Genomic DNA, 27,149 nt, shown 5'->3' on the forward strand with positions numbered 1-27,149 from the left:
ATTTGCATATTGTTTTGCTTCTTACATTGCATTTAAGGAATCGCAAAATTTGCGATTCCTTAAATGCAACCGCAAAATAAGGAATCGCAAATGTTGCGATTCCTTATTTTGCATTCAGTTTTCTTTCATAAATAGCATTTAGCACTAATGCGTTCGCAAATGCCAAAATTCTGCGAATTTCGGTGTTTGCGAACGCATTAGTGCTTGATACATATGGCCCTCTGTCCCTTCCGCTAATGAGATCTGCTGGGCTCCATGGCTCCACCACGGACTGTTAAGGGTCCACTCCAATCTGCAATCAGAATTTCTAGCGGGAGCCCGAAGAGTGAGAGTACCCAAACCACACTTCACCATAGCTGCTGTCAAGGCACCACCATGCCGCAGTATTCCTCAGGACTCCAGGATAGTCATCTTGCCCTGGGCACTTTTGTATTTAGCAGAGCCTTTGAGGCTGGGGCAGGTTTTCCCCCCAGCACGAGGTGCAGAATCGCTGCATTCCTCAAAATATTGCCAAATATATTTTCTCCATTACTTAGCCTTTTTGTTTCAGGCTTTGACAGGTATGGATGGACTGTTCTGTAGGAGCTCCCGAAAAGTCCCTGGCCATGGTCGAGCTCTGGCACACTCGTAACTCATTTTTACTCATTATCCCTCTTTTCAGTTGTCAATCTCTCAGCAGACAATCACAAAATGTATAATTTGATGTAGCAGAGAGCTAGGACACCACTCACTGCTTCATCTCTCAACATCAACCTCTCCTAACTCCCACCTCCAAGAGGGAAGGCGTGGAAATGTTCAGCAAAGACCTCTGTACACATCTGGCAATGGATAAGGAGGAGCAGAATGGTTTAAGGCAGCTTACCCGTGTCTATAGGGCCCATCCACTAAGTATTGTGGACATTCTGAAGGGTATGTTAGCCCATCTGTGACATTAATACACACTATTGAGGACAATCTGGCTAACTCTGACATGATGACCCAATAGTGTTATATCTGAGTGTTCATAGGGGCATTGTGGCTAACCATGACATGTTCCTCCATAATAGTTGCCAATCAGTGACATATTTGTTCCTATTACCGACAATATTCTAGCTGTCATCAATGTTTTAATGGTCCATCCTTGCCATGTTGTAGGCATTCCTAGAAACATTCTGGATATCCCTGACATACTAGTAACGCATCCTTGCCAATATTGACAAGGATTTGGCTTTTCATGGCATAACAGTAGTCCGTCTTTGATTTGTTGTTTCCATTCTTTACATCATTCTGACTTTGCCTGGCATTATGGTGGTGAAACATTTTGCCCCATGGTGAGAATTACAGGCATTTCCTAATGATATATTCACATGTAAGGCAGAATCTATCTATGTGTGACAGTAGTATATATGCAAGCTTGGTTAAAACATAAGGCTGATGTTATAGGACGTAACATGAGTTTACTAAAGTAGATATCTAGTATTATGGGACAAACTTACAGTTTTGTCATGGAACTACCATGCTTCTGTTTTGGGGAATTGGGATTATTTAGCCCAAATTAAAATGTTGTTTTTCATATTAAAATCCCTCTATTTTCAAAAACTGGCACGCTGAGGTTTTAAACAAAATACCAAGGGGAACGTCCTGCCATGCTTTTTATTTAATAACTTGTAGAGTATTTTGATCATGTTAATTGATTTTTTTTCTACCAAGTGGTTCTTTATTGTTTACATTCTTTAAAGTATTGAAACACATTAACATCTTAGACATGCCTCTTAGTTCTTTTTTCTCTTACTTGTGGTATATATTGTCGCATACGTACTTTCTTATACACTGATCTCCTTGTTCTAGAGGCACCTGTTAATCACCTGCCTTTATGCATGCATAGTCATCATTATCTGCACGTTATCCTGCACAAATGTTGTTTTTAAGTGCTGTAAATAACAGTTGTTACTGTTACATACCTTAATGGTACTCAATTTATTTACATCCAATGGAGTGAAGGCTGGTTATCCTTGCAGAATTTAAATTATTGACCTCGAATAGAGTAAAAGCTGTTTTGGCCTTGCATGAATTCATTTATGGACCTCGAAGGGAAGGAAGGATATTTTGGCATTTTAAGACCTCATTTATCTACCTCAGTAGGAGTAAAGACGGTTTTGGCCTTGCATAAATTCATTTTTTTAATTTTCTTTTAATAATTTATTTTTATTAATTTTTTCATCATACAGCATGTACGGGTCGTGATTACATTTTACATTTCTTCAAAAAGCGGAGCGACAATTAGAAGACATCATTAAATATAGCATTTCCCGTTGTGTTACGATATTGCAGTCTCCTCCTATGTAATCAACTTGAATGTGGAGAACCTGCGTGACCCACTGAGCTCTCGATAAACCTACGTTTATCTGACCAACGTCTTGACAGAGATGCTTCAGCCATGGGTATCCCCCTCAGAACCCCTACTCCTGTTCAGTGAAGCCCTCTCTGACCTTCTGCTCGGGCCTGGGCGAAGCCCTAAGCAGGCATTCCTATGCACTGGACTATCTCTTGCCGCCATCGCCTCGTGCCCAGGGACCCAGTCTTCGTCTCCCAGCATCCCACCACTGAGGGCCTGGTAGTCCAGGCTCAACTTCCAAGATAAATCCCAATGCTTTTCCTACCACATCACCAGATCCATTCCAAGAGGCTGTATACCTTCGGAAAGAAAATGTTCTCTTCCACCAGCTTTGAACTATGGTCCGTGAACACTGTGTGCTAATTGGACCACTAATCCCCGTTTACAATCAGATGTAGATTGGATACGGACTCACTGGACAGAGCCATTGCTTCCACTGTGGCAGTCTGACATCACACCTGGCTAAGGACAACTGGCTTTTCAGGGGATGTCCAGGCATCTCTTAATGACATGCCCTTCAGTGGGACTTGCCTTATTGGTGACAAGGTAGATTAGATTCCTCATATGTTCACCTTTTGAGCCCTTTCATAATTACCCTCTGACACTGCTATATATATATAGTAATGCCACTGCTTAGTTGTTGGGGCTCACCATGGCCCCACAACATCTGCATTCCACCTTCCACCCCTTTTATGGCTACGGTAGGCATCACAGTCCCTTTGTGGCTGCAGACATGGCTACCACAAACCTTGTGGGAAGCAGAGCCAGGTGTCGACCAATCCGTTCCAATGCAGCTGCAACCTCAAAGCCTCTTTAGTTTGCCCTCCTACCATCCTAGGCACCCAGATGGTAGTAGGATTCAGCACCACCTGCGCCAGTAGCAGGAAATCACTTGTCACATTGTCCAGCGGGGCTATTCCCTACCTTTCTAACAGACCCACCACTGTCCACTGATCGGCTGATGGAGAATCATCTCTCGCTCTTGCGCCAAGAAGTAGCTATTTAGAGGGCACAGGCATCAGAAGTGGGTCATGGTTGCTGTTCCGGACACTTTCTGGTACCGGAAAAGAATGGAGGCCTTTATCCTATCATAGACCTACCCCTTCTCAACTACTTCCTGAAAAAGGAAAAACTCAAAATAGCTCAGGTACTATCTGCCCTCAACCCTGGAGACTAGATGGTATCGCTGGACTTGCAGGACACCTACTTCCATATCCATGTCATGCCTGCCCACAGGCCTTACCTGCGCTTCACAGTAGTCTAATAGCATTATCAGTTTGCTGGGCTCCCATATTGGCTTTACCAGCACCCCTCGGGTGTCCACCAAGGTGATAGCAGTGGTTGCAGCTCATCTTTAGAGGTCAAGGTTTTGTGTCCTTTCCCTACCTCGATGACTGGCTGTTGAAGGCGTGATCGCCACAGGCAGTTGTCTCTCAGCTCCAGGCCACCTGCATTTGCTGGGGTTCGCTAGCAACATGCCTAAGTCACACCTGACTCCCTCTCCGACACTTAATTTTATCAGAGCTATTTTGGACACAATGCAGTTTCGGGCCTAGTCTACTTAGCGGTGAGTCCAGGATATTCACGCTATGATCCTGATGTTTTAATCTCAAATGCCTGATGTTTCAATCTAAATTTTGGTGAGACTAATTCTGAGGCTTCTGGGCTCGATAACCCCTCTCCCTTCCCCACCCAGAGATCACAGTGGTGACAGATGCATCACTCCTGAGTTGGGGTGTCCATTTGGGAAAGGTGGAGAATAGAGGACTCTGGTCTCCGGTGTTCTCAGATCCACATCAAAATTTTGGAACTGAGAGCAATTCACCTGCCATTGAAAGCCTTTCTTCCTTCCATAAAGGGAAGGCTTGTTCATGTGTTCACAGACACCACAGTAATGTAGTATTGCAAGAATCAAGAATCAGGGTGGGGTGGAGTCATGGACCGTGCGTCAAGAGGCTCCTCGTCTCTGGGCATGGCTGGAACAAGAGGGTATTTTCTTGGTGGTTCGACCTTTGGTGGGCTCTCTTGATGCCAGAGCAGACAAACTCAGCCTTTGATGCGACCCGGATCATGAATGACACCTCCATCTGGATGTGGTGCATGGTCTCTTCAGAGGTTGGAGACAACCCTGGTTATTTCTATTTGCTACTGCTGAGGACTTGCAGTGTCAATCCTTCTGCTCGCCGGAGCTTCCAAGTCGGCTCTCGCTTTGAGATGCATTCTATCTCAAGTGGAGTTCAGGACTCCTGTATGCTTTTCCGACCCATACCACTAATGTCCAGAGTTCTCAAGAAGATCAAGAACGACCGGACCCAAGACATCTTAGTGGCCCTGGATTGGGCAAGGAGAGTATGGTATCCCAAACTCCTGAACATGAGCATCTGTCCTCCAATCAATCTGCCCCAATCGGGAGGGTCGTCTGTCACAGCAACAGGACAGGGTTGTTCACTTGAACCTGCACACTCTCCACCTACGTGCATGGAGACTGAGCGGCGACAGTTGAGGGTTATTGATCTTCCCTCCAAAGTATGTGATTTGACCCTGACATTCAGGCGTCCCTCCACAACAACGATGTATGCCTGCTGATGGAACACATTTGTGACTTTGTGTGCTGCCAAATCCATTGATCCTCTGTCTGCACCCTTGTCTGAAGTTCTTTTATTTGTTTTATCCCTTGCCCATCAAGGCCTTTCTTTGGGCACATTTAAATGATACCGTTCTGCCATTTCAGCCTACCTGCTGTTGCTGGATCATCCCTCCTTGTGCAATTCAACTGTTATGACTTGTTTCTTGAAAGGTTTACAGCACATGAGTCCACCTACACCTTTTATGATTCCACAGTGGGACCTAAATTCAGTTTTCACTTTCCTCATATGTTCACCTTTTGAGAGCTTTCATAAGTACACTCTGAGACTGCTTAAAATCAAAACAATCTTCCTTCTGGTCCACACCCAGTACACACATTTTATTGCAGATAATTTGGTCCTTAGGTCCTGTCCCTCCTTTTTGCCAAATAGACTATCTAGCTGCAGATTCCTTGCCAATACCCCTCCTCCCCGTTTTTTTAACTGTATTTTATCCTCACAGAGATCTTTCAGGACCTTATCTTGGCACACTGGTCATATCACTTTAGTTTGGCTCTGTCCTTCTATTGCGGAAAAATACTCATGAACTGAGGTCAGCTCGCTGGGGTGGCGCCTACATAGGTACTGAGGTCCGTGCGCTGGTGTGGCGCCTATATTAGCACTGTGCACATCACTTCCGGTGCAGACGATACCGACGATACCACATAGAGCCAAATTACGCCACCTACCGGTGTGCAAGGAGATTGCTAAAAAAAGTTCAAGATCCAGTCAACGCCTGGGGAATATTCGAGGAGTCTGAGGTTTAATAGAGTCTCTACTAGATAAGGTGCAACTGAAGGTAAGTAATTTGTTGGCCAGTGTGATAGGTGGTTCTGTCTGGTTATTCTCTGTGCATGGCTGTATCCTATAGGGGATAGTTTCTAACTCTGAAACAGATGCACTAGAAAGATATAAAACTGAGGAGTTCAAAAGAAAGGTAAAGAAAGTTTTGTCAATGTCTTTCACAAGTTGCCCATGAATTACTTAGTGATTAAAAACCTGTAATATTTTCTAGTGTATCTGAAATTACCCTGGCTTCAAGATTTAAAATAGTAGTCTCATACAGCGTTTTGATTTGATGAAGCCTTATCCTGAAACATAAGCAGTAAGAATTGTGAAGTGTGGCCTCTCTTCTTGCCTAAACAATTGCCCTGCACGACTTGTGAAACCAAATGCCCTGCTCGTTGCCATGCCAGAGCGTTGAAGGTGGTGTGATCTCTACATCTGGTTATTTTACTTCATTTTACCCTCTCAGCCTTATAAGTTTAAATGCTGTCCTCCAGAATAGAGCCCCCTAAAACACATACTCATTGTATACTTACACAGGCCATCGGTAAACTAAGGTTCTAATGGTTCAGTGAACAGAAGAAGGCTTTGCGAATAGTTAACAATGATAGTTGCTTTAATTTGGAACAAAATAATGTTGATTTTTAGTTTGTCTGAAAAACTTAATCAATCGTAACATTTCTTTTGCTTCTAGGCCAAATCTTCTATCCCTCGATTTAGGTTTCAATAATCTGATAGATCTGCGAGGTATCGTTTCCAAAATGAACTCGCTCGAGCACCTCCGGATCCTCGTGCTCCAGGGCAACCCGGTGGCGCTGCTCCCTTGGTACCACGGCTTCACCATCAACAGCCTCCCTGCGCTCTCTGTCCTGGATGATGTGGTGATCTCAGCAGATGGGCGGCTCCGGCACAAGGGCTTATCTGAAAGGCCAGGTGAGACTCTATGCGTTTAAATACAGCTGTGACATGCCTAGCCTTCAATGCTTCCATGTGACCATACCCGAAGCTGGAATCGTCAAGTCCTCCAAGACCCCCGCGGTAGTGCTTTAAATGGACAGCTGCTGTCAATTACTGGGGTCCTGCACTTCTTTGATTGAAAAAGGAGAGTACCGCACATCTCACCAGGGCTGCAGTATATTTATCGGGAGAATACTGGCATAGCTCACTAGTATACTAGGGGTGTGGTATCGCTATATTATTTTCATATATATGTGGAGAAATGTGGCTCACTGGTTAGAGGAGGCAGACCTGGAAGCAGAGGTCAGCCCGGGACCAGGGTTCAATTCCCGGCTCGGCGGAGTCTTGAGTCCTAAAATGTCCATGGACTCGACAATTCTCGCTCCGGTGCCTACTCGATTCACGGGTTCACACTCTGCGACTCTGGGCAATAGCTTGCTTAATCTCCACAACGGCCCCTCGCGGGGGGATGCCTGGCTTTCACCTTGCGGATACCCTGCCGGGGTTATCTCACAGGGGAATACCAGGACGGGTTCCCTAAGCAAGCGCTTGGAAACCGCTTGGTGATTTGCGCTATATAAATTCCTGTACATTTACATATATCATGGCAAAATATTACGCCCACTCCTTCTAGACCTAAGTACTAAATACTCAAGGTAAGAAGGTGTGGAGGCAAAACCAGTAAATATATACTGACCTTAACGATGTAGTGGAAGCAATAGTTTTGTCGGTCAATATTGTTAACCTCGAAATAGTTATGTACAACTGTAAACAGGTACTGTGGGATAGTGAGTACCAGCAATTATACACTTCCATTTCAAGCTGCTGTGTCTTCTGCCAGACTTCCACCCCAGGGTCTTGGGTGCCAGCGGCATCAGATGTCTCCCTTCTGTTGTGTTTAAGAAGAACATTGGCTCTGTTAGGTCCAATTCCTTCTCTCTCATTGGTTTTTTTGGGCCTTTAGATTTATAAAAGAACTGCTGAGTCTCTGCTCCCCACCCTGGGACTCTGATGCCACCAGGCATTGTGATTATAGCACTTTTTGGGAAATTCTACCCTGCCAATGCATATTCATTCACACAGTGTAAATACTTAAAGTGAATATGCATGCTATGTGAATCCTTGTTTGTTTTTAATTATTTGGGAAGAAAAAGTCCAAATACAACCTGATGTGGCATTTGTCTCTTTTCTCAGATCTTATGCGCGATGAAGCCCATGTTTTTATAAGTATTGGAAAATTAAAGGGGCTTCCACATCCCCCCTCGGAACAGGAAGATGCTCCAGAATATCCTGTCATCACCTACAACTACTATGTGACTTACAAATTTGTATATGAACTAGAAGACAAGGACATGGAGAACACAAAGGTGAAGTCTACTGTTTTCATCTGCTGCGTATTGGTTGTCATGCTGGGTGAATGTTACTTATATTAAGATGGCTTCATAAAGTCCTCTCCAAGTAAGACTAGGTCTTCTAGGGATTCATGCTAGACCTGTACTGGATATGTCAGACCATCCCTTCCAAAGCACTTCAGTGGAGCAGACCTTCATTTGTGTGATCACTTCAAATTCGTCTCTTTACTGTGGGACTGTAGCATCCTGATGTGTCTGAAGTGAGCTTGAGAGAATGCTGGAGAGTTAGAGTGACAGCGCGTGCCAGGTTTGTCAGTAACTGTGGAATGTGAATGGTTGCATCTTGAGAAAACTAATTGGATGTCATGCTTTGGAAGTATGTTTACAGCAGCAGGGAACAATATAACTATGCACAAACACAACTCCCCAGAAATTCACTTATCCTCTGGAAACAGATTAGCATGTAGTACCTATCATCCACAAGCCCTCGCAGCTCACACACAGTCATGTGGGGCAATGTTCCCTAGCTCCTCATCCCCGTGCAGGAGTTCCTCCTGCCTCGCTGCCAGCGACTAGCCAGAAATGGGGTACACCAATTATGGGGTGGTAGCACAATAAGTAGAAGTGGCAACAATCGCACATAGATTGCATTGTCGTGAGTTCATGTATGGAAAGTTATAGACTTATGTCACTGGTCCGCCTGTTCAGGTAGCTCCTGCCTGACTCCCCTATCAGTCCAAAGTTCATGAGTAAAGACTTTTCTTCTACTCCCCATTTGCAGTGCCTTAGGATCTGACGAATGACTTACTTAACCTGACCCTAGATGTAGGGTGCTGACTCTAAGCATGACCCGCTCTTACTGTCTATTGAAGACTCAGTGACACCAGATATCAACGACTCCTCTCCATCCTCTGCATCTCTCTGTACCTCCAAGGGCATGCTGTGTCATGGAAAGGCACGTAGAATTAGCCCACCAGTGGCTTGACATGGAAGAGCTCCAGGCCTTGAGTCCTTGAGTGTTTGGGTCGTCCACAAAGGTCCAGGGTTAAGTGCACTAAAATCCAATGTCTGCATCTTAACTAGGTACACCTATAACTGCAAACGTGTCTCCTAAAAATCTAAGAACCTTCCTTGCGTAACTGCTGTCAAATGCACATCATTACACACTTGCAATAGTACAATCCTTATTATGCCTTGTACCAAGCATTCCACCCACACACACAAATTTCCCTCATATTCTTTCATGAATTCACATGAGAGAGTGGGGAGCAAACAAGAATTGATACATTTGTGTAAAATGCGAAAATGGAACTCACAGATCAATTCCCTGTTCAAAAAGGAGTTCGCCAAGTGTGCGTTCTGGCGCCAACGTTATTCAGCCTCTACATAAATGGCCTTGTGGAACATCTGAATGGTGTAGAAAATAACGATGCCCCTAAACTAGTTACAGGTAGAGTGCCCGCTCTGATGTTCGCAGACGACACTCTGTTGTTGTCTAGAACATCATCGGGCATTCAGAGAATACTTGATGGTTTTGTGGAGTTTTGCGACCTTCGGGGGTTGGAAATCAACATTGGTAAAACAAAATTTATGATTTTTAATCCCCCTAAACGTGTACGCCCAAACCATGTCTTACATGGTCCTCCCCTTGAAAGGGTTAAAACATTTGTTTATTTGGGTGTCACGTTAACAGAGAATTTTGGTTGGAATACACAGATTGCTAAATCCAAATCCACACTCAAGTTATCTCAGCTAGCGGGGGGCATAAGTAAGGTTTTCAGGGCGTCTACTTTTAGGCCGGTGTCCCCAGCCTTAGAGATATATTGCCGTCAGGCTAGGTCGGTAGCAACCTATGGGGCTGAACTCTGGGGGCACAAGCAGATAATGAAATTTAAAAAGGTGGAGCAGTCTTTGGTTAGAAATCTAGTTGGGCTACCTTCTAGCACGCCATTGATCCCCCTTAGATTTGATCTTGGCATGTTGCCAATAGAGGAGATCATTAGTGCTAGGCCAATTGTGTACTGGAAGAGGTTGTGGTCAGTTCCTGAATTGGATGCGTATAGAGCGGAATTCTCTGAGATTTTGCCCCTTCTTAAAAATATAAATATCCCTTGGCTTCAGCATATTAGTGCTGTTAGTACCCATTTAGGTTTTCCTGAACTGTGGGAAACCCCTGAGATTTTTTGCCCTGGGATATCTAAGAAGGAACTTCTTTCTCAGATACGTATATCAAACTACCAATTATTAATGAGCTCCGCATCACTGGGTAAGCTGACATCTGAATTCCTCCTTGTTAAACCAGAACCTAAAGTTGAGGAATTCATGGACCTAATCGAACCCCCAGTTGCTCGAAAGTTGTATCTACAGTTAAGGCATGGCACTCTTCCAGTTAGGTCTTTTACATCTAAATGGTTAAATCCTAAGAATGAATTTTGCCCGGCATGTAGCTACAAAACTGAGGACGTAACCCATGTGCTGTTTTTCTGCCCTGCCTATTCTGCGATTAGAAAACGTTGGCTAACACCGATCTGCAAGAACCTGGGACTTCTGCACTTTATGCAGGCTTGTAGGATATTGACATATGATACACATCCTCCCATTGTGTTTGCGGTCTCTCGTTATTTATTTAATATGTGGCGCAGGAGATACACCTTTTTAGCTTGATTGTTGTATATACAGTTTTTAACATCTTGTATTGTGATAACTCTCAGTTTAATTCTCTTTTTAACATTTTATCATTATTTATTGTTGATTGTTTGTGCTGATGTATTTTATATGCACTTTTTATGGTCATTCGACCGAAATAAAAGTTATCAACAACAACAACAACTATCATGAATTCACATGAGAGAGTCGGGAGCAAACAAGAATTGATACATTTGTGTAAAATGCGAAAATGGAAATTCGTTGGAACATGGCTCATGGTTTTATCTTTTTTGGCGTTTTTTTTCAGTGAAAGGGCTCACCTGGCCCACTGCCCAACTCTGGGAAACTAATTCAGTTGATAACGAGAAAGCACTAAATGAAACATTTTGTCCATAAAGGCAGAAGAGAAAAGAAAGGAAGCCCTGAATCAGTGTGATCGTGAATCAGCAGGAACGGGCTGGCCTCTAGAAATCCACAGACATGAAGTAAATCCTTATGGTTGCAGTTATCAGTCTGGTTGTGGCTTGTCTATCACTGTGGCACTTGGAAGTTGTATTTTTGATTCATGATAAGCCACCACAATATTTTTGCTTTCTGCACGAGTGCTGTGCTGGTATGTGTTCCTGCCATTATTATATCAGTAAGCATTCATGAGCTAACCATGGCTTTCAAGACACGAGATGCTTCCATTGACTAGTCATGACTGTTGAAAATGGCTTCTCAGCCATCTTCTGAAATTCTGCTTACTGCTTACAAAAACCCTTTCTGAGGCCAACTGCAAGTGGATACCATGTCTTTCATAATACATCGGCACTACTTCTCTACTCTACTCAGACATGGTAAAAACCTCTGTCTTCTGGCTCTGGTAGACAGTATCCTCATCTTTTCCTTGCATATGATGACTGCTGTAGAAATGTCTAGGTGTATTGGGAAAGCAACATAGGGCCACTGCAATGTCTCAATTTCCCAATCCGGCTTATCTCTCATTTGACCTGTTTCCAGGTCCACAGACATGGTTGGGGCAGATCTTGAATAGTCCTTTTTTTCTGTATTTTTTCCGTCTTTTCTAAATAGTCCAGGGCTTTGTGTCAGGTTTCCTCTGTATCTAATCATGAGTGTTGAGCCTGGCTGTGGGGACACTGGTGGCCGTGCTTCAAAAAATGTAGGTCTCTTTAATGGGGTTGATGGAAGCTGCACTGTGCTTTTCTGATTCTTATTATTAGATTCATAATTTCCTCTTCTCCATCTCAACTGACGGGTTGACAAGAACATTCCAGAATATCAGAAGTTCATTGCCGTATCTTTCTCCCATGGAGGTACCTCCCACTGTTCTGTATTGTGCCTGGCTCAATATGTTAATTAGGGTATTATAAGTGGCAGGAGGTGGACAAACCTCTGCAACGTCTTTATTGTTCCGCTTGACTTCTCTCTGGTTCTCCAGGACAGATTCATCCTGTGTTGGCCATGATCACCCCAAAGTTCCTTTGGTGCAGCCTCTTCTTCAGCACCTAGTGTTTGTAGGGCAGCAGAAGGCCGAGGTGTTTCCTTACTCTCCACCGGTACATATTCAGGGGGACGGGTCTTGGGCGACTTGACTCCAGCACTCATCAATCAATTTACAGCAGTCTCTGCACTCATCCTAGAATCACCATCTAGCATAACTACTAACTAACCTCACCTTTTCTTGTCGAAGGAGATAATACATTATTTATCTTCCTTCTGGGCTTCTCAAGTCATATCTCATCCCGGAATTTTCAGGGCATTGCAGCTCCTGCAATCATCCAGTAATGACCTTTCAGACTTGCATACATACTAGAGGAGAAACAACACAACATAAATATTTGCCACTATTTGTTTCTCCAACAGATTTCAGTGCCTAATTAGCTGCTGGTATTCTTGTCAGTTCAGGTCACCTCTACAAGGTATCATCATATCCATGGCTGCCACCTGTATTCTGCTATTGGCACATGCATGTTTATACTTTGAGCACCATGCCTTGGCTAATGAGAGACTGCTGTCAGCCGGCCGCATGCAAATTTAAAGGGCTGCATCATAGATATAGTAGGCATCAGTTCATGTTTGCATGTAAGAAGAGGGGTGACTCAAGTTAGAGCCTGCATTGGATGTCACGGTCACTATAGCTGAGAGAGACAAAACTGAAGTACTGATCTTCGGGAAGAACACCTCCACATGGGACCACGGCTGGTGGCCTGCAGAACTCAGACCTAAACCCACACCGACTGACCATGCTCGCACCCTCTGCTTCATCCCTGACAGGCACCTGACCCTGAAACGACAAGTCTGCAGAGTCTTCAGATGGATCCCAACCAACACCAGAAAGACCATCAGTCAGGCCCTCGTCACCAGCCGCCTCGACTGCGGCAACACCCTCTATGCCGGCATCTCCACCCAGCTCCTCAGAAGACTACAGACCATGCAGAACGCTGCATCCAGACTCATCCTGGACCTCCCCAAACAAACCCACATCTCCCCTCACATGAGAGACTTCCACTGGCTCCCCATCCAGCAGAGATGCCAGTTCATGATCGTATAAACACACCTCTACAAAGCCCTCCATGAACTAGGACCTGTCTACAATAAAGTCTGCTTGTTCCTACTCTTCCTACTCTGGCCAATCTGGGAAGCACCTCCTTTCTGTCCTTGTCAGATAACGTCCGCTGCCTTTTGGCTAGGTTTGTGCTAGAAATACTATATGAATGCATACTTACACACATAGAGCAGGAGGTTGCACTCCTGCTTCAGAAAGGAGCAGTGGAGTTGGTGCCCCAGCAGGAGATTGGGCAGTGGTGCTATTCTCAGTACTTCCTAACGACCCAATAGGATTGCAATCTTCGTGCAATCCTAGACATCAGGATCTTTATTTTTTTCTCCACCTGGAAAAGTTCAAGATGCTGTCCCTGGCTCATGTCCGAAGAAGGAGACTGGATGATGACACTCGACTTGCAGGATGTGAATTTCTACATATCGATTGTGCAGTCATGCAGTAAGTACATCTGTTTCATGGTAGGTTTCACTCATTATTAGTTTGTAGTACTTATCATTGGACTAACTATGCAACTTAGTTCTTTATGAAGGTGATGACAGTGGTAGCAGCTCATCTCAGGGGGCCGGTGATACCATTATTTGCATATCAAGATGACCAGCTACTAAAATCTCAGTTGTCTGAGATAGTGGCATGCCACTTGCTGTCCACAGCATCCCTGCTGTTCAAATCCCACCTAAGACCCTCTCCCCATCTTTTGTTCATTGGGCAGTTCCAGATATATCATCTGTCTGAGCCTTTCAACTTGCTTAGAGCGTTTGAGACATTCAAGCTGTGGTTCTGATGTTCTGGGATGGAATTCAAATTCTAGTGCTGATGGTCTTGCACATGCTAGTTTGTTGGCTTCTTGCATTCTCGTGGTCATGTATGCATACTGGCACATGAGGCGCTCCATGTATGAGGCACCCTCCTCATACAGTGGTTCTAACATAGAGAAGATCATTGTGATCTCTTGAAGCACTGCAGCAGATCTGAGCTGGTTGGGAGTGGAGAACAATTTTACATCAGGTTTGTCATTCCAACCTCCTCTTATGGTGGCCATGATTGTGGTGAATGTCTCCACCCTAGGTGAGGTGCACGTGCGGAGGAACTGAAAATTAAAGGTCCCTGATCTCCGGAAAGCGGGTTCTTCAACCTGTTAGACCTTATGACAATTTGACTGGTGCTCAAGGTCTCCCCCCCCCCCACCCCCTCCATTCAGGGTCAATCAGATCTTAACAGACAATACATCTCTGATATGGCATGTCATCAAACAAGGAGGAGTGAGCTCTCACTTTCTTTGTTATGAAACGTTGAGGCCCTGGACCTGGGCACATCAGAATGGAATTTAGCCTGCCATCCGGGAAGCTTGTTAAAAACCAGAGCAGAGGGTCTGAGCCAGCGTCACTTGGCTGACCATGAATGGCATCTCCACCTAGACGCGATCATCACACTTTTGGCCTGTGGGGGAAAGCTTATGTGGATTTATTTGCAACTCACAGCAACACCCATTACCTAAAGCTTCTGTGCTCTCCAGTATCCGTTGTAGGGAGCCTTGGGGGACAGGTTTTGATTGAAATGGAATTTCCCACATGACTACACTTTGCCTGCCACACCCCTTAATTTCTTGAGTTCTGAGTAAGATTTGTCAAGAACACACTAAACTCATTCTTATTGCCCTATTGGCCAAGGAGGATGTGATATACAGACATCCTGCACCTCTCCTTGTATCCTCTGCTCCGTCTTTCTCTCCGGGTGAATGTTCTTTCCCAGTAAGGTAAGAGGACAAGGTTCTAAATCCCAAGCTCCGAAACCTTGCCTGTAGATTGAGAGGGGACACTGTACTGTTTTAGTTACCAGCAGCAACGTGGGAGTTTGTTATTGAAAAATAAAAAATGAATGCCCCCCACGCCTTAGGAATTTGATCCCAGGTTGTGGGGATCATTTGTGTTTTTTCCGTGTCCCTTACCACCATGCTTTTCCTTGTGATAGACAGGCAAAAGAAAGCCTTTTCACTGTCCTTCATAAATAGGGTGGATGGAGTAAAGTCCTTACCCTGACGGCCCATACTCTCTCAGGCATCGGAGGAAGTATCCCATCGACGGAGTCAACAAGGGCTCTATCAACAGAATACTTAGGTCCACTCATCTCTAAATAGGGCAGGTACAGTGTTTTTGACAAGCAATGAACTCTTTCACATCTGTGATGAAGTACTCTGTCTGCCGAATTCTAAATGAAGCCCTTATGTTTTACATTGATCGGACCTATGATTTCCAAACTGATGACCAGCTCTTTGTGATTAAACAAGAAAGAGAAAAAGGAAATCTGTTCAAAATAGGGCCTATCAAAATGCATCATATTGTGCATTAAAATCTGCTATTTTCTAGTGCAGAAAAAAACATTGAAAGGCATGCAAGTGCATTCCACCAGGGCTAAATCTTATACTTCCGCATTAGAAATGGGAAGTCATGTAGGGGACATCTGTAGGGCTGCCACATAGGCATCTCTACATACTTTTGCAAAGCACTACTGCTTAATCCCAAGATGGCCATTTTGCTCATTCTGTCCTCCAGGACTTCCATGTTTAACTATGCTGCAACTCTCCTCCAGGTGCTGTATTGTTTGGTAATTTAGTCAAACCATGATGAATGTGCAGGTAGAAGTATCCGTCAGAATAAAAAGTTACTTACCTTCAGTAACAATCTTACTGGTGGATACTCTTTCTACCTGTAGATTCCTCACTGACCCTTCCATCCTCCCAGGCTTGAAGAATGTTGATGAATAATGATTATCAATGTGTATTATTATTATATTTTACTTTGCAGTGCATGTCTACAATTTCCAAGTGCCTCTCACCCTTTTGCCTTGTTTGTGTAGATAAAATAGAGGGGAAGCTGTCATTGGTATGCTAATTGGGAGCTTTATATCTTTGATGCAGTCACTGGGAGGTTGTAGCTGATGTCAACACGCCCTCTGCTGGCCTGTATGAGCTGTGGCAAAAGGTTTACGGATTCAGACTGGTGTCAGAGATGTTCAAAAGTTGAAGAATCTGCAGGTAGAGAGAGTAACATTCAGAAAGAATGTTACCAAAAATAAGTAACTTTTTTAGGTGCTGAGTAGAAAGGGGGATAGAGAAATTGTGTTAAAAATAGATTAAGGCAGTCCCCCGATAATAATAGTTTTTCTGCAAATGATTTCCTTGAACATCCATGGATTACTTTTTCCAGCATATCTTTTTAAGATTGGCTAGCACTGTAATCCAGAAAACCCATCTCCTGAACAAACCTCTGAAACTATACACTTCACTTCAGAAGTTCTCATCACATTCTAGTATATGGAGACTGATCGCCAAGCACACAACTTCATAATAAAGGCAGGGGGGCTGATATGCATTATAAGACATTTTATAGCGGCACATCTTTGAGCAGATGTTTCCTCAAGTAGCAAAATGTGTAGATAGTTAGGGAGATTTTATTCTGGTTTTTTTTTAATTTAGCAGCTGACAGACCTATGACAAGAGAATGAAAAGAGAAAAACAATGACTTACATCTCTAGTGCATAGGCTGTCCTTGTTTGGGTTAACAAGTTTTGTGCTATTTTCACCCTCGTGAAAGAAATTGTGCCTTTTGCTCCATCCATTAGAAGTCTACCAGAAATAATTTATCAATAGTCATTAAGTGGTCACTAAATGCCACAGTTAGCACAGTTTGTTAATTAGAAAATTAGCAAAAATTACTTTCATATCAAGCACCAGTCTGCTTACATTACAATTAATGAGGGTAGAGAAAGAAAGAAAGAATGTGTAGACAATAATTTCACTTTGAGTGAACATCTTTTCCAGAAAAAAACTATCAGAAGTCTTGGAAGTAAACTTTAAATGATACAGTGGAGCTGTCATAGGAGTTACTCTAGGGGTCTGACAGAGAAGCAGAGAACGCCTTGGACGCACATACCCTGTTCCAGCACTTGTCTGAAAACTCATTGAACACTCTGTATTAAGCTGAATTTTCTCCTTTCTAGGTGACAGGGCACAAAACACCTCTGGCACTAGAACTGTTCCATGGTGTCCCTAAACCTTCCACCCTTTCCCTCTTTTGTTCAACATGTACTTGTGTCATATGGCTTGCTTTCTTCCCCTGAACGTCCTTTGTTTGTAGGCCAGCGATACCCACATTTTGATGATAACTGAAAAAAGGCCATGGTCATGCTAAGAACATGCTCCCTCAGCTGCTGAAAAGGGTCTGAAATTGATCTCTGAGAACCATCCTAAGTTAAATCAATCCAAATCCCAAATCTTGATCATACCTGTAATTTTCCTAATGTTTGGGACAATCTCTTGTGGCTGTCCTCTCAGGTACTGTCTCCAAACCAATCCCAGTGGTGAAGAATGTTCACATCCTTCTGTACTCCATACTCTCCCTAAATGCTTGCTCTGCAGTGAGCAAAAACGTTATTTTTTATACCTTTTGGCTTATTTTTGCTATTTATATTGATGGCCATAAAGACTCCACTACCAATGCTTTCATCCACTCTCAAATTATTTATTGTAACAAAATCGTTCCTGGTTCTGGATTTTAAAAAAAGCAGCCAAGCTTCTCTTCATGCAAAATACTACATCTAGGACCGTTTTTGGCAAATTTAATCATGTTTTGGCACTGATCAGAGCACTGTACGGCCTGCCAATTCATAGGTTCAAGTGTTTCTTTCATGATGGAACAACTTGTAAAATCCTCGGAGCTACTATGTAGATCAAACTGCCCCAATCTATTATGCATGAAAAAATCGTCTTAAGTTTAAGAACCTGATAATTACTTGGTTTTTTCATTGTACCTTTTACCCTCGAAAGAGTTCAGGTTTCTTTCGGTCCTTCAGAATTTGTTAGTACCAAAGACCATTTTTGGGTTATATGCTTGCAATCTATAAATACTTATCGATATTTAAATTACTGGCAGCCCACTTCAGAAAGCATTTTACGTACCTGAAGCTAGAAAACAATGAATTGCTATTGGAAAGACAGTATAAGAAACTACTGAACAATAAGGTGAATTGGCAAGATGGTTTTAGAGCTCTATTCCATAAAATGTTTAAAAATAGATCTGTCTCAGCCATTAGTTTCATTATACAGGAGAATTGCACATACCATATAGAATCATATGCAATGCTTTTGTTCCATCCCCAAAAGACCAAGTAGGCTCTGCCTTTGCAGGCTCAAAGCACTCTTGTAACAAGATGTCAACATCTGCTCAAAATTGTTAGCTGCATCAAGTGCTTCCCACATTGAGCAACACAGACCAAGTGAGATCCATCTGCAAAAGATCGAAACATTACTTTACATGGTATGGCCCATAAAACAGCATTACATTTCCATTAGCTTTACTGATGTTAGATTCATAGTTAGATCAATCATGGCAAACCTCAAAAGACATTGCAAATTTTAAGTTATCCTCCACTAAAATTAAGGTAACAAAATGGGCAAATATTTAGTCAAGCAAGGAATATACCAAAATGTATCTTTTGGTACATTTGACTAGTATCTGAACAGAGGACAGCACCAAGAGCTAACCAGACTCCATGTAGGTTCAGCAGGAGAAGCATCTATACGCTGTCCATCAGCTCTTTGTCAGGCACCGCGCTTAGACGGCTGCTGATCTTCCTTGCCTCCTGGGTTGTTCTCATGCTTTTGTGACCCAGAAGAGTTTCCTGCAAGCCCTGTTCAAGTCATGTTGGGCAGGCAGAGCAGAACTTCAAAGTTCTGCGTAGCTTGCAATATGTCACATGTGGGTTTCTTTTACATAGTTAAAGAAATACCATGAACTCCTCGAAACAAGCGAAAACCATATAATCCTTTACAAGATGATGTCTGTCCATTCGAGGATGCCAAGATGTTGCAGAGTCAGTTCCTGATTAAATCATAAATAAAAGGGCTATATGAGAGAACGATGCTTTGCAGCATATTTTGCTTGAGTTTTTTTTGCTTCCATCTTTGTCTCTCGCCTCTGTCTTTTCAGGTTGGCAATTTTCCTTCTGGATTTGTCTCTTGGTATTGTGTGCCTCTTCTTTTTCCTGGTATCAGGGGGAGGTGTTGTGTTTCTGATTTCTCATGCACTACCTTATTCTTCAATCGAGAATTAAAAGAGTGCCAGAGGAGGTGTTTTCCCTTTTGTGGGGTTTCCTCCTAACTGTGACATTGTCATCTTTCACATATATTATTCTGTGGAGTGTAGCATCATGGTCACGTAATGGCATTTTCCTATCCTCACGCAATCTCGAAGGGTACCCAGGAGACCTTCTCAGAATCCAATCCATGATACCTCTAAATGCTATCTCTCATATTTACCTTGGCCATTGTAAATATAGCCCACAAAATAAGGTGGAAGGAGGCCAAGCATACATGTGCCACCCCCTAATGGCGACTCCTTATTTGCAGGTAACATCAATTGTATGATTAGAATCACCTAATCTATGCTTCTTTTTTTTTAAATAATTTTTTTATTGAGTTTTTTGGGCAGTGGTAAATTGCATATATTATACAGCATATATAGCGTACAGTACATATAACAAAAGAAGGCACAATTATTCATAACAATAAGACTACAGAAAGAAGAAACACCCTAAAGGAAGAAAAAGAAAAAGAAAAACTAACCAGAATACTCATATCCAAGTTGCGATCGGTGACCATAATTTTTGGCCAAAGATCTTCCTTTTCCGACCCTTAAATTTGTAAACGGCATTCTCCAGCCTATAAATATTTAATAGTTTAGATTGCCAATGACAAAACGTTGGCGAATCCGTGTCAAGCCAGCGGGAGGTTATGCAAGATCGTAATACTACCTAATCTATGCTTCTTATAATGTTGAAGAGCTAGAAGCTTTCTGAAATGTTTCTTAGTAGAAATAAATCAAGGTGGGGTTATTTCTTACAGAATCCAAATGTTGTATACTGTACACCAGATCAGCATTTCACTTTGAGTGGAAGAAGTACATTGTTCAATTGTTCAATTTTTACAAGTAAAGATTAAAGTAAATTGTCAAGAATTGTTTCAACATAACATTTTCAAATGAATGTCTGATGTAAATGCAGACGTAACTAAAGTGGAGTAAATTGATATTCCATTACTGGGAAAAGTGATAAGTTTGAAGACGTATGGCTTGCCTGTTTTACTCTGTTGCATTTTCGAGTCTGATACCCTGGAATATTGAAACATCTACTAGCCATGTCAAAAATCGAAAAACTCACCTTAACAGCTTAGTTTACAACTCTTTTGGAATGGCATGTCACTGGTCAAGCTAGGATTAGAACAAGAGAAGGCAATACTACAAAACCACTGAAGCTAACGTAGCTCTATTATATGAACCAAGCTAGTCTTTTTGACTATGTTGTCCAAGTGAATTGTTCTGACAGAGAGAGGTACCAATAAAAGTATACCTTGTCGTCTTGCATGTCTCCTTTGAAACCTGCATCGCACTATGGCAAAGTGACTTCTATCCAAGAGTAGAGCTGTACCTTTCCAGTTGATGAGAGGCTGAGAAATGGTGCACTGTGAGTAAATATACTTCTATGGAAACCTGGGGATTTTTATAAGTGTAAGTAATTATTTTCAATATCCGAGTCAAGGAGAATCCGCTTTATTCAAACTGCAACAGGCAGCCAAAGAGAAATCCAGTTGTCTGGAATTTACTTAGTAGAATTTGAGAACTGTTTAAAAAAGATTATACTTCGCGTCCAGGGCTTGATTTACAAAGCCATTTTGCGGTTGCAAGCCCATTGATTTTAAAAACCACACAGTTTGTGACCACAAGATGGATTTTTTGTATGTACAAAACCCATTTTGTCACAAAATCATACACAAAATGGGCTTACTGACTTATTCTGAATTGTAATCAGGAAGAGGTATCAAATCAACGCCATCCTTCCCAGGTCCATTTCAGAATGTAAAGTATTGAAAATGTACTGACTCCTCAGAGGAGGTGGTAACAGATCTGCAAGGCAGAAGCTGCCCCTGTAAGACAGTTTCCCCATTGGGTGACCTCAAGGGAGCAAACAGTTGTCCAGGGGACTACTGTGTTTTTGCCGCTATGTGTTCCTAACAGGAAAACTTTTTTTTTAGCAAAACTGGTTCCTTTAAGAAACATAGGCAGCTTTAATATAAAATAAAGTCTCCTACTTGGGAATGCAGGCATGGAGATTGTGTTCTCCTCTTTCTTCTTTTCAGGCCATCATCCCTGTATTTGAAGCAAATCATATGGGGTTGCGTAAAATTGCCTGCCTTATTAATATTCATTGGGCAGGTCGTTCAGTGGTTTCCTGAGAATGGAGATGTTGTGACGCTACTTATTCGTTTGACTCTTTTATTGTTGCAGTCAGGTCATATACAAAATACAAAATCAAGTCGTGAATTGGTACATGTTCATAGGTAGCACAACAATTATACAACAGGACTATCAACATTGGCCTCATATCGAATAGATCAGCTCCCATCTCATTGATCGAATGACATCACTTGTTTACACTGTGTTGTGCTCTTACTCCTCTGCAAGTGGGGAATTGGTATTGACAGGCAGACAGAGCAACCCCCTTGCCGAATTCCACTTCTCCCATATTTTGGTCCATTTATGTGGGCAGCCTATTCCCTCGAACGCCGCCTTCTCAGGCCTGCGTACACCAATGCATGTCAGTTTTCCAGTCTGTCAATGTTGGCGCCAAGTCCGCCCTCCATTTCCTCGCAGTGTTGTGCTTAGCGACTGTAAAGCCCAGTGTGACACAGGTTCTTTCTTCCGCTGTTAGGTCTGCTTTCTCCCAGATGTTTAAAAAACACCACTGGGGTGACTTCTCCATCTGCCTCCCACACATCGTAAGCATACATGTAGTAATCTTTCCCCAGTACTCTTGTATACTCGGGCAGCCCCACCATACGTGGAGAAACGTACCTGTCTGCCCATATTGTCTCAGACATTGCGATGAATCAATTCTACCCATTTTAACCAGTGTGATAGGTGTGTAATATGTTCTGTGTAGAATTTTTAATTGGACTAATTTAAATCGGGAGTGTAGGGCGACCTTCCTCTGTGATGCAAGCGCTTCCTGCCACTCTTCATCAGTGAGGGTTCCCATGTCCTCCTCCCACTTTGTCCCGATTTTTTCTAAGGTGTTGGGTGAAATGTGAAGCAATTTCCGGTATTGCAATGATATTGCCTTCTCTTTAAGGTAGTCGTCAAGGAGTCTATCCTCCAAAGGGGAGGAGTCTGGGAGAGCTGTACCTAGTGGCATTGCTCTTGATAGGGCATGTCGTATCTGAAGGTAACGGGAGATTTCCGTTGAGGATCACTCATATTCGCTCTTGAGGTCTGCGAAGGGCTTAATTTACTCTCCCGCCCATAGGTCTCCCACCCTGGAGAGACCAATGCAGTCCCATTTATTAAAGTCTGGTTGGTGCACTAACAGTCCTAGTCGTAGTGAATCCCACAGCTGAGTGGCTGGAGTAACCTTACCTTTCCATCCCATCAACGCTGACTCCATATGCCAGATTTTAATCGTTGTTGATGTTGGGGTGTGTACCAGCGAGTTTTGTTTCCCGCCATAGAGGGCCCTGAGGAAACCTCCTAGTCCCATGTTGTGACTATCTAGTCTATAAGCAGGTTCAGTCTGCTCTAGATGAGCCCATTGATTAACCACTATTAACTGTGCTGCCCAATAGTAGTATTGGAGTGCTGGGAGGGCGACCCCGCCGTCATACCAGCCCTTGACCAGCTTATTTTGTGCTAGTTGTAGGACACCCCCATCCCAGAGAAGCATCCGTATCTCCGCCTCAACAGCGCAGATGTATCTTGGAGGTACCAACTAGGGCGTACTTTGCAAACTATAAAGAAAACGGGGGAGGCTCTGCCCGATAACGACAAGGGCAGAGTCCTCCAGTGTCTTATGTCTTCCCGCAACCGTCGCACAGGCGGGTCCAAATTGCAGTCATAAAAGACCATCGGGTCTGTGGTAACATAAACTCCCAGGTATCGAAATCCCTCCGTAGTGATTTGAACCGTACAGGTTCTCGGAAGCCAAGGGGGTGGTCCGCAGATAAAAAACAGAACCTATTTGTCCCAGTTTATAGTAAATCCTGAGTATTTTTGAAATAGAGTAAAAATATGTAGTACCCTATGTAGTGAAGAATAGGGGATCATCAGCTTAGAAGGAGGTTCTATCCTCCCAGTCTTCTGTCCATTTTACTCCCCTTATCAGCCGGTTACCGCTTATCCCACAGCTAATGGTTCCAAAACTAGGTAAAAAATTAGTGGGGAGAGGGGACAACCTTGCCTTGTCCCTCTATGCATGTGAAAAAATGTTGATCTGCCACCGTTGACTATAACCTGTGCTAGGTGCTCTGAGTCTAAAAGTTTAACCCACGCCAAACATTTCTCCCCAAACCCAAACTTCTCTAAAACTGCAAATAAAAAGGTCCACTCTATCATATCAAACGCCATTTTAACGTCTAGGGACATTACGATTGCTTCTTCTCTGACAGTGTTAGCTCTTCCCAACACACCATGGATGCGCAGAAGGTTAAGTGAGGTATTTCTACCTGCCATGAATCCTGATTGATCAGGATGAACCAACTTGTGCAGCAATGGAGCCAGGTGTGTTGCTAGGATTTTCGCTAGTATCTTGACTTCTGCGTTTAGCAGCGATATATGATGCACACCTATCTGGCGGCTTCCCAATCTTGTGTATTACAACTATTTTTGCTAATCGCTGGTCATTAGGTAGTTTCCCTTTTGTTTTTTTTTTTTTGTTTTTTTAGTTTCCCTTTTTTAACGCCTTCTTGGTACATTCGCAATAAGTATGGGGCAATTGCAGACACATTTAGTTTATACAATTCAATAGCTAGGCCGTTTGGGCCCATTGCTTTGTCGGTTTGCAAAGCCCCTATTGCTTGCACTATTTCACTCTTAGTCAGGTCCAATTCTAGGCTCTCCCTGCCCTCCACCCCGAGGGATGGCAGACCCAGGGTGGCCAATAGTTCATGTGCATCGGCCTGGGAGGTCAATCATGATGGCGTATACAGCTGCTCATGGTATGTTGCACAGGCGTCTGCTATTTCTTGCCTATCTGTCAGTGGTCTGTCAGTATCTGGGTTAATCTCAAACACCCATGTGGAGGCCATTTTCTTCTTTTCTAGACATGCCAGCAATTTGCCTGCTTTATCCCCCACCTCATGAATTCGATGTTGGGACGCCTGGTTCTGCGTTTTAGCTGCCTCTTCGGCAATATCTTTGTACACTCTCTGCTTGATTTGTAATGTTGTATGTCTGGGGAGACTGACTTCTGCAACTCAGATTCTAGCTTCTGGGTTTTTGCTTCTATCTCTGACAGTTGTTTCGACCTTTTCTTTTTGTGGGCAGCTATTAAGGAGACTCCTTGGCCTCTAATAATAATTATATGCCTTCCATAACATTTGGGCTGAGTCCAACAAATCCTTATTTTCTTCAAAGTAGTTTTTTGTTGCTTTCATTAAGCCTGCTCTAACTGATGGCACTTATAGGTACCAAGGGGTAATTGTCATCTGGTTACTCTTATGCCCTGTTCCTCCCCCGTAGGTTGCACTCAGTGGGGAATGATCAGAGATGCCTCTGGGGAGGTGGATCACTTCACTGAACAGCGGGAGTTGTCCCGCCTCACCAAATATATAGTCTATACGGGATAAACTTCCATGGGCCCCTGAGTGGAAGGTATATTGACGATTGAGGGGGTTGCGCGTACGCCACACGTCAACAAGACTCATGGCCGACAAAAACTCAGCCAAGGGCTTTCCCGAGGTATCGTACTGTCTGGCTGGCCAGCGATCTATATCTCCGTTAATGGCAGTGTTACAGTCACCTCCAATTAATAGTCCCCCTGTGGCAAGCTGATAATGTGTGAACCTAGGTCAGTGAGAGTGGGTGTGTGTAATCATGGGGGAATATAGAGGGATATAAAGTGTAGGAGTCTACCCTCCCAGTATCCCGACAGTGTCACAGAGCATCCCTGTGAATCACGTGTTATTTTTTGTATTGTAAATGGGAATGATTTGCGAAGCAGGATACCCACTCCTCTTGAGCCTGACTGGGCCACTAATTTATAGCCCCATCTATTGAGCGCACAATAAGAATCTCTCTGTATGTGTGTTTCTTTTAGCAGCACTACATCAGGTGCATGAAGTTTCAGATATTGCAATACCACCCCTCCTTTAATTTTATTTCCTAGGCCTTTGACGTTCTATGATGGGATTTTAAAGTTACTGACGGGTTTATCTCTGATCATGGTAATGTGTATCTGCCCAAGTCGCTCGAGGTAGAGATGCTAAGGCAACCCTATTAGGAGGTAGCTTTACTTTTACCTTCAAGGCTTTCTAGCCGACCTCCTCTTCTGTAGCTATTAATTTCTTGAGACCTGCATCTTGCATTGCTACCACTACAAACCATTTAGTGTATCTAGAAACTCTACTAGACCCAACCAAAAAACTAGTTCCCCCCACCCCCTCCCTGCTTCCCTGCATTGTGGACTTAAAACTGCCCGTCCGCCCAACTCTGCAGAGTGCCTGTGTAACCTCAAACTCATATCTTACTGTTGGCTGTTCACCCGCCACAACCCTATCACACAATCATACAATGACTTCACCTATTTAAAGCTGTGCCGCTAGAGCCGAATAGGGTCATAAATCAAACCGATTTCACAGCTTCCAGATGGCCGACCCTCATCTGGGCCGTTTGCGTATGTCTGTTGTCCAATTTGGTTCTAAAATGTCACAGATTTCCTCCTGTGCAGCTATCGCTTCAGCTATGATTGAACAGCTGTGCCTCAGTTTCCGTCCCCTGATACTTCCTTTTCTCGTTGATGTCTTGGGTGCCACCTCTCTTTGTCGTCTTGTTGTCGGTGGGGTTGGAACATGCTTTACACGTTGTCCTCCATCCCTCCAGCCATTCCCAAGCTTCTTCCGGGGAATTGAAAAACAAAGTTTTCCCTTCTGCCACCACCCGGAGCTTCGTCGGGAACAGCATCGTATATTTTAGGTCTCTATTATGAAGTACTTTGTTAATCTCCATAAAGGAGCAGCGCTTCTTCTGGACTGGGCTGTTAGTCCAGAAAGAAGGATATTGTGCAATTGTCATATTTCAATGGAGGGGGTGTATGGGCGGTCTTCAATATGACGTCCCTATCCCTGAAGTTAAAGATCTTGGCCAAGATAGGATGGGAGGTGCACCTGGTCTCGGCCAGCCTCCCGGCACTCGGTGATCACGTTCCACAGAGAAATAGTTAGAGGGCGCACAGGGCTGTAGATGTTTTGTAATAAGTTCTTCAACTAATAGATCTGTAGACTGCCCCTCGGCACGCTCCGGCACCCCTAAAATGTGCATGTGACTCTATTTATTAGTACATCAGTCGTATGCAAAATCAGAGACTGGTTGTAAAACATAAGTGTGCAATATGCACCAAAATTATGCGACAAGTCTCTGTACAACTAGCCCTTAGTCTCTAGCTTTAGACAAAGGAGATTCTAACAAGAAACTCATATAAGTGAAACAATGGGAAATTTAACTCCAAAAGGAAATATCTTTAGTGTCATGGAAAAATACAGAGCCTAGCCAGCTATATCCTCCTAGATAGTCCAGATTAAGGAAAACTCTTGCAAAGCGTTACTTGGATGCCACCTTGCCCTATAACGATTGTAAACAATGTACCCTGTATTATTTTTACACAGTACCTTTTTATTGGCTGTGGGCAGCAGGAGATATGGCTTACTTCTGATGAGACTGTTCTGTATTTCTCCCATTCATTTTCACCATGTTGGGACTGCTGCAAAGCACTGCTCTGGTTAAGCTTTGTACATTTACTACTGGTAG

General features: G+C 43.4%; 1 protein-coding gene across 2 annotated transcripts in view; it reads left to right on the forward strand.

Annotated features, from left to right (window-relative positions):
• The window catches only part of LRRC43 (leucine rich repeat containing 43), a 265,731-nt gene that overhangs the window by 91,817 nt on the left and 146,765 nt on the right, over positions 1 to 27,149 (forward strand). For both annotated transcript variants that reach the window (XM_078667557.1, XM_078667556.1), the window contains exons 5-6: positions 6,479 to 6,717; positions 7,936 to 8,108. In XM_078667557.1, the coding sequence (XP_078523683.1) occupies positions 6,479 to 6,717; positions 7,936 to 8,108 (412 nt within the window). The remainder of the gene's footprint in view (positions 1 to 6,478; positions 6,718 to 7,935; positions 8,109 to 27,149) is intronic.

This window comes from Lissotriton helveticus, chromosome 11 (assembly GCF_964261635.1).
Source record: "Lissotriton helveticus chromosome 11, aLisHel1.1, whole genome shotgun sequence".
In the NCBI taxonomy this organism is placed as follows: domain Eukaryota; kingdom Metazoa; phylum Chordata; class Amphibia; order Caudata; family Salamandridae; genus Lissotriton; species Lissotriton helveticus.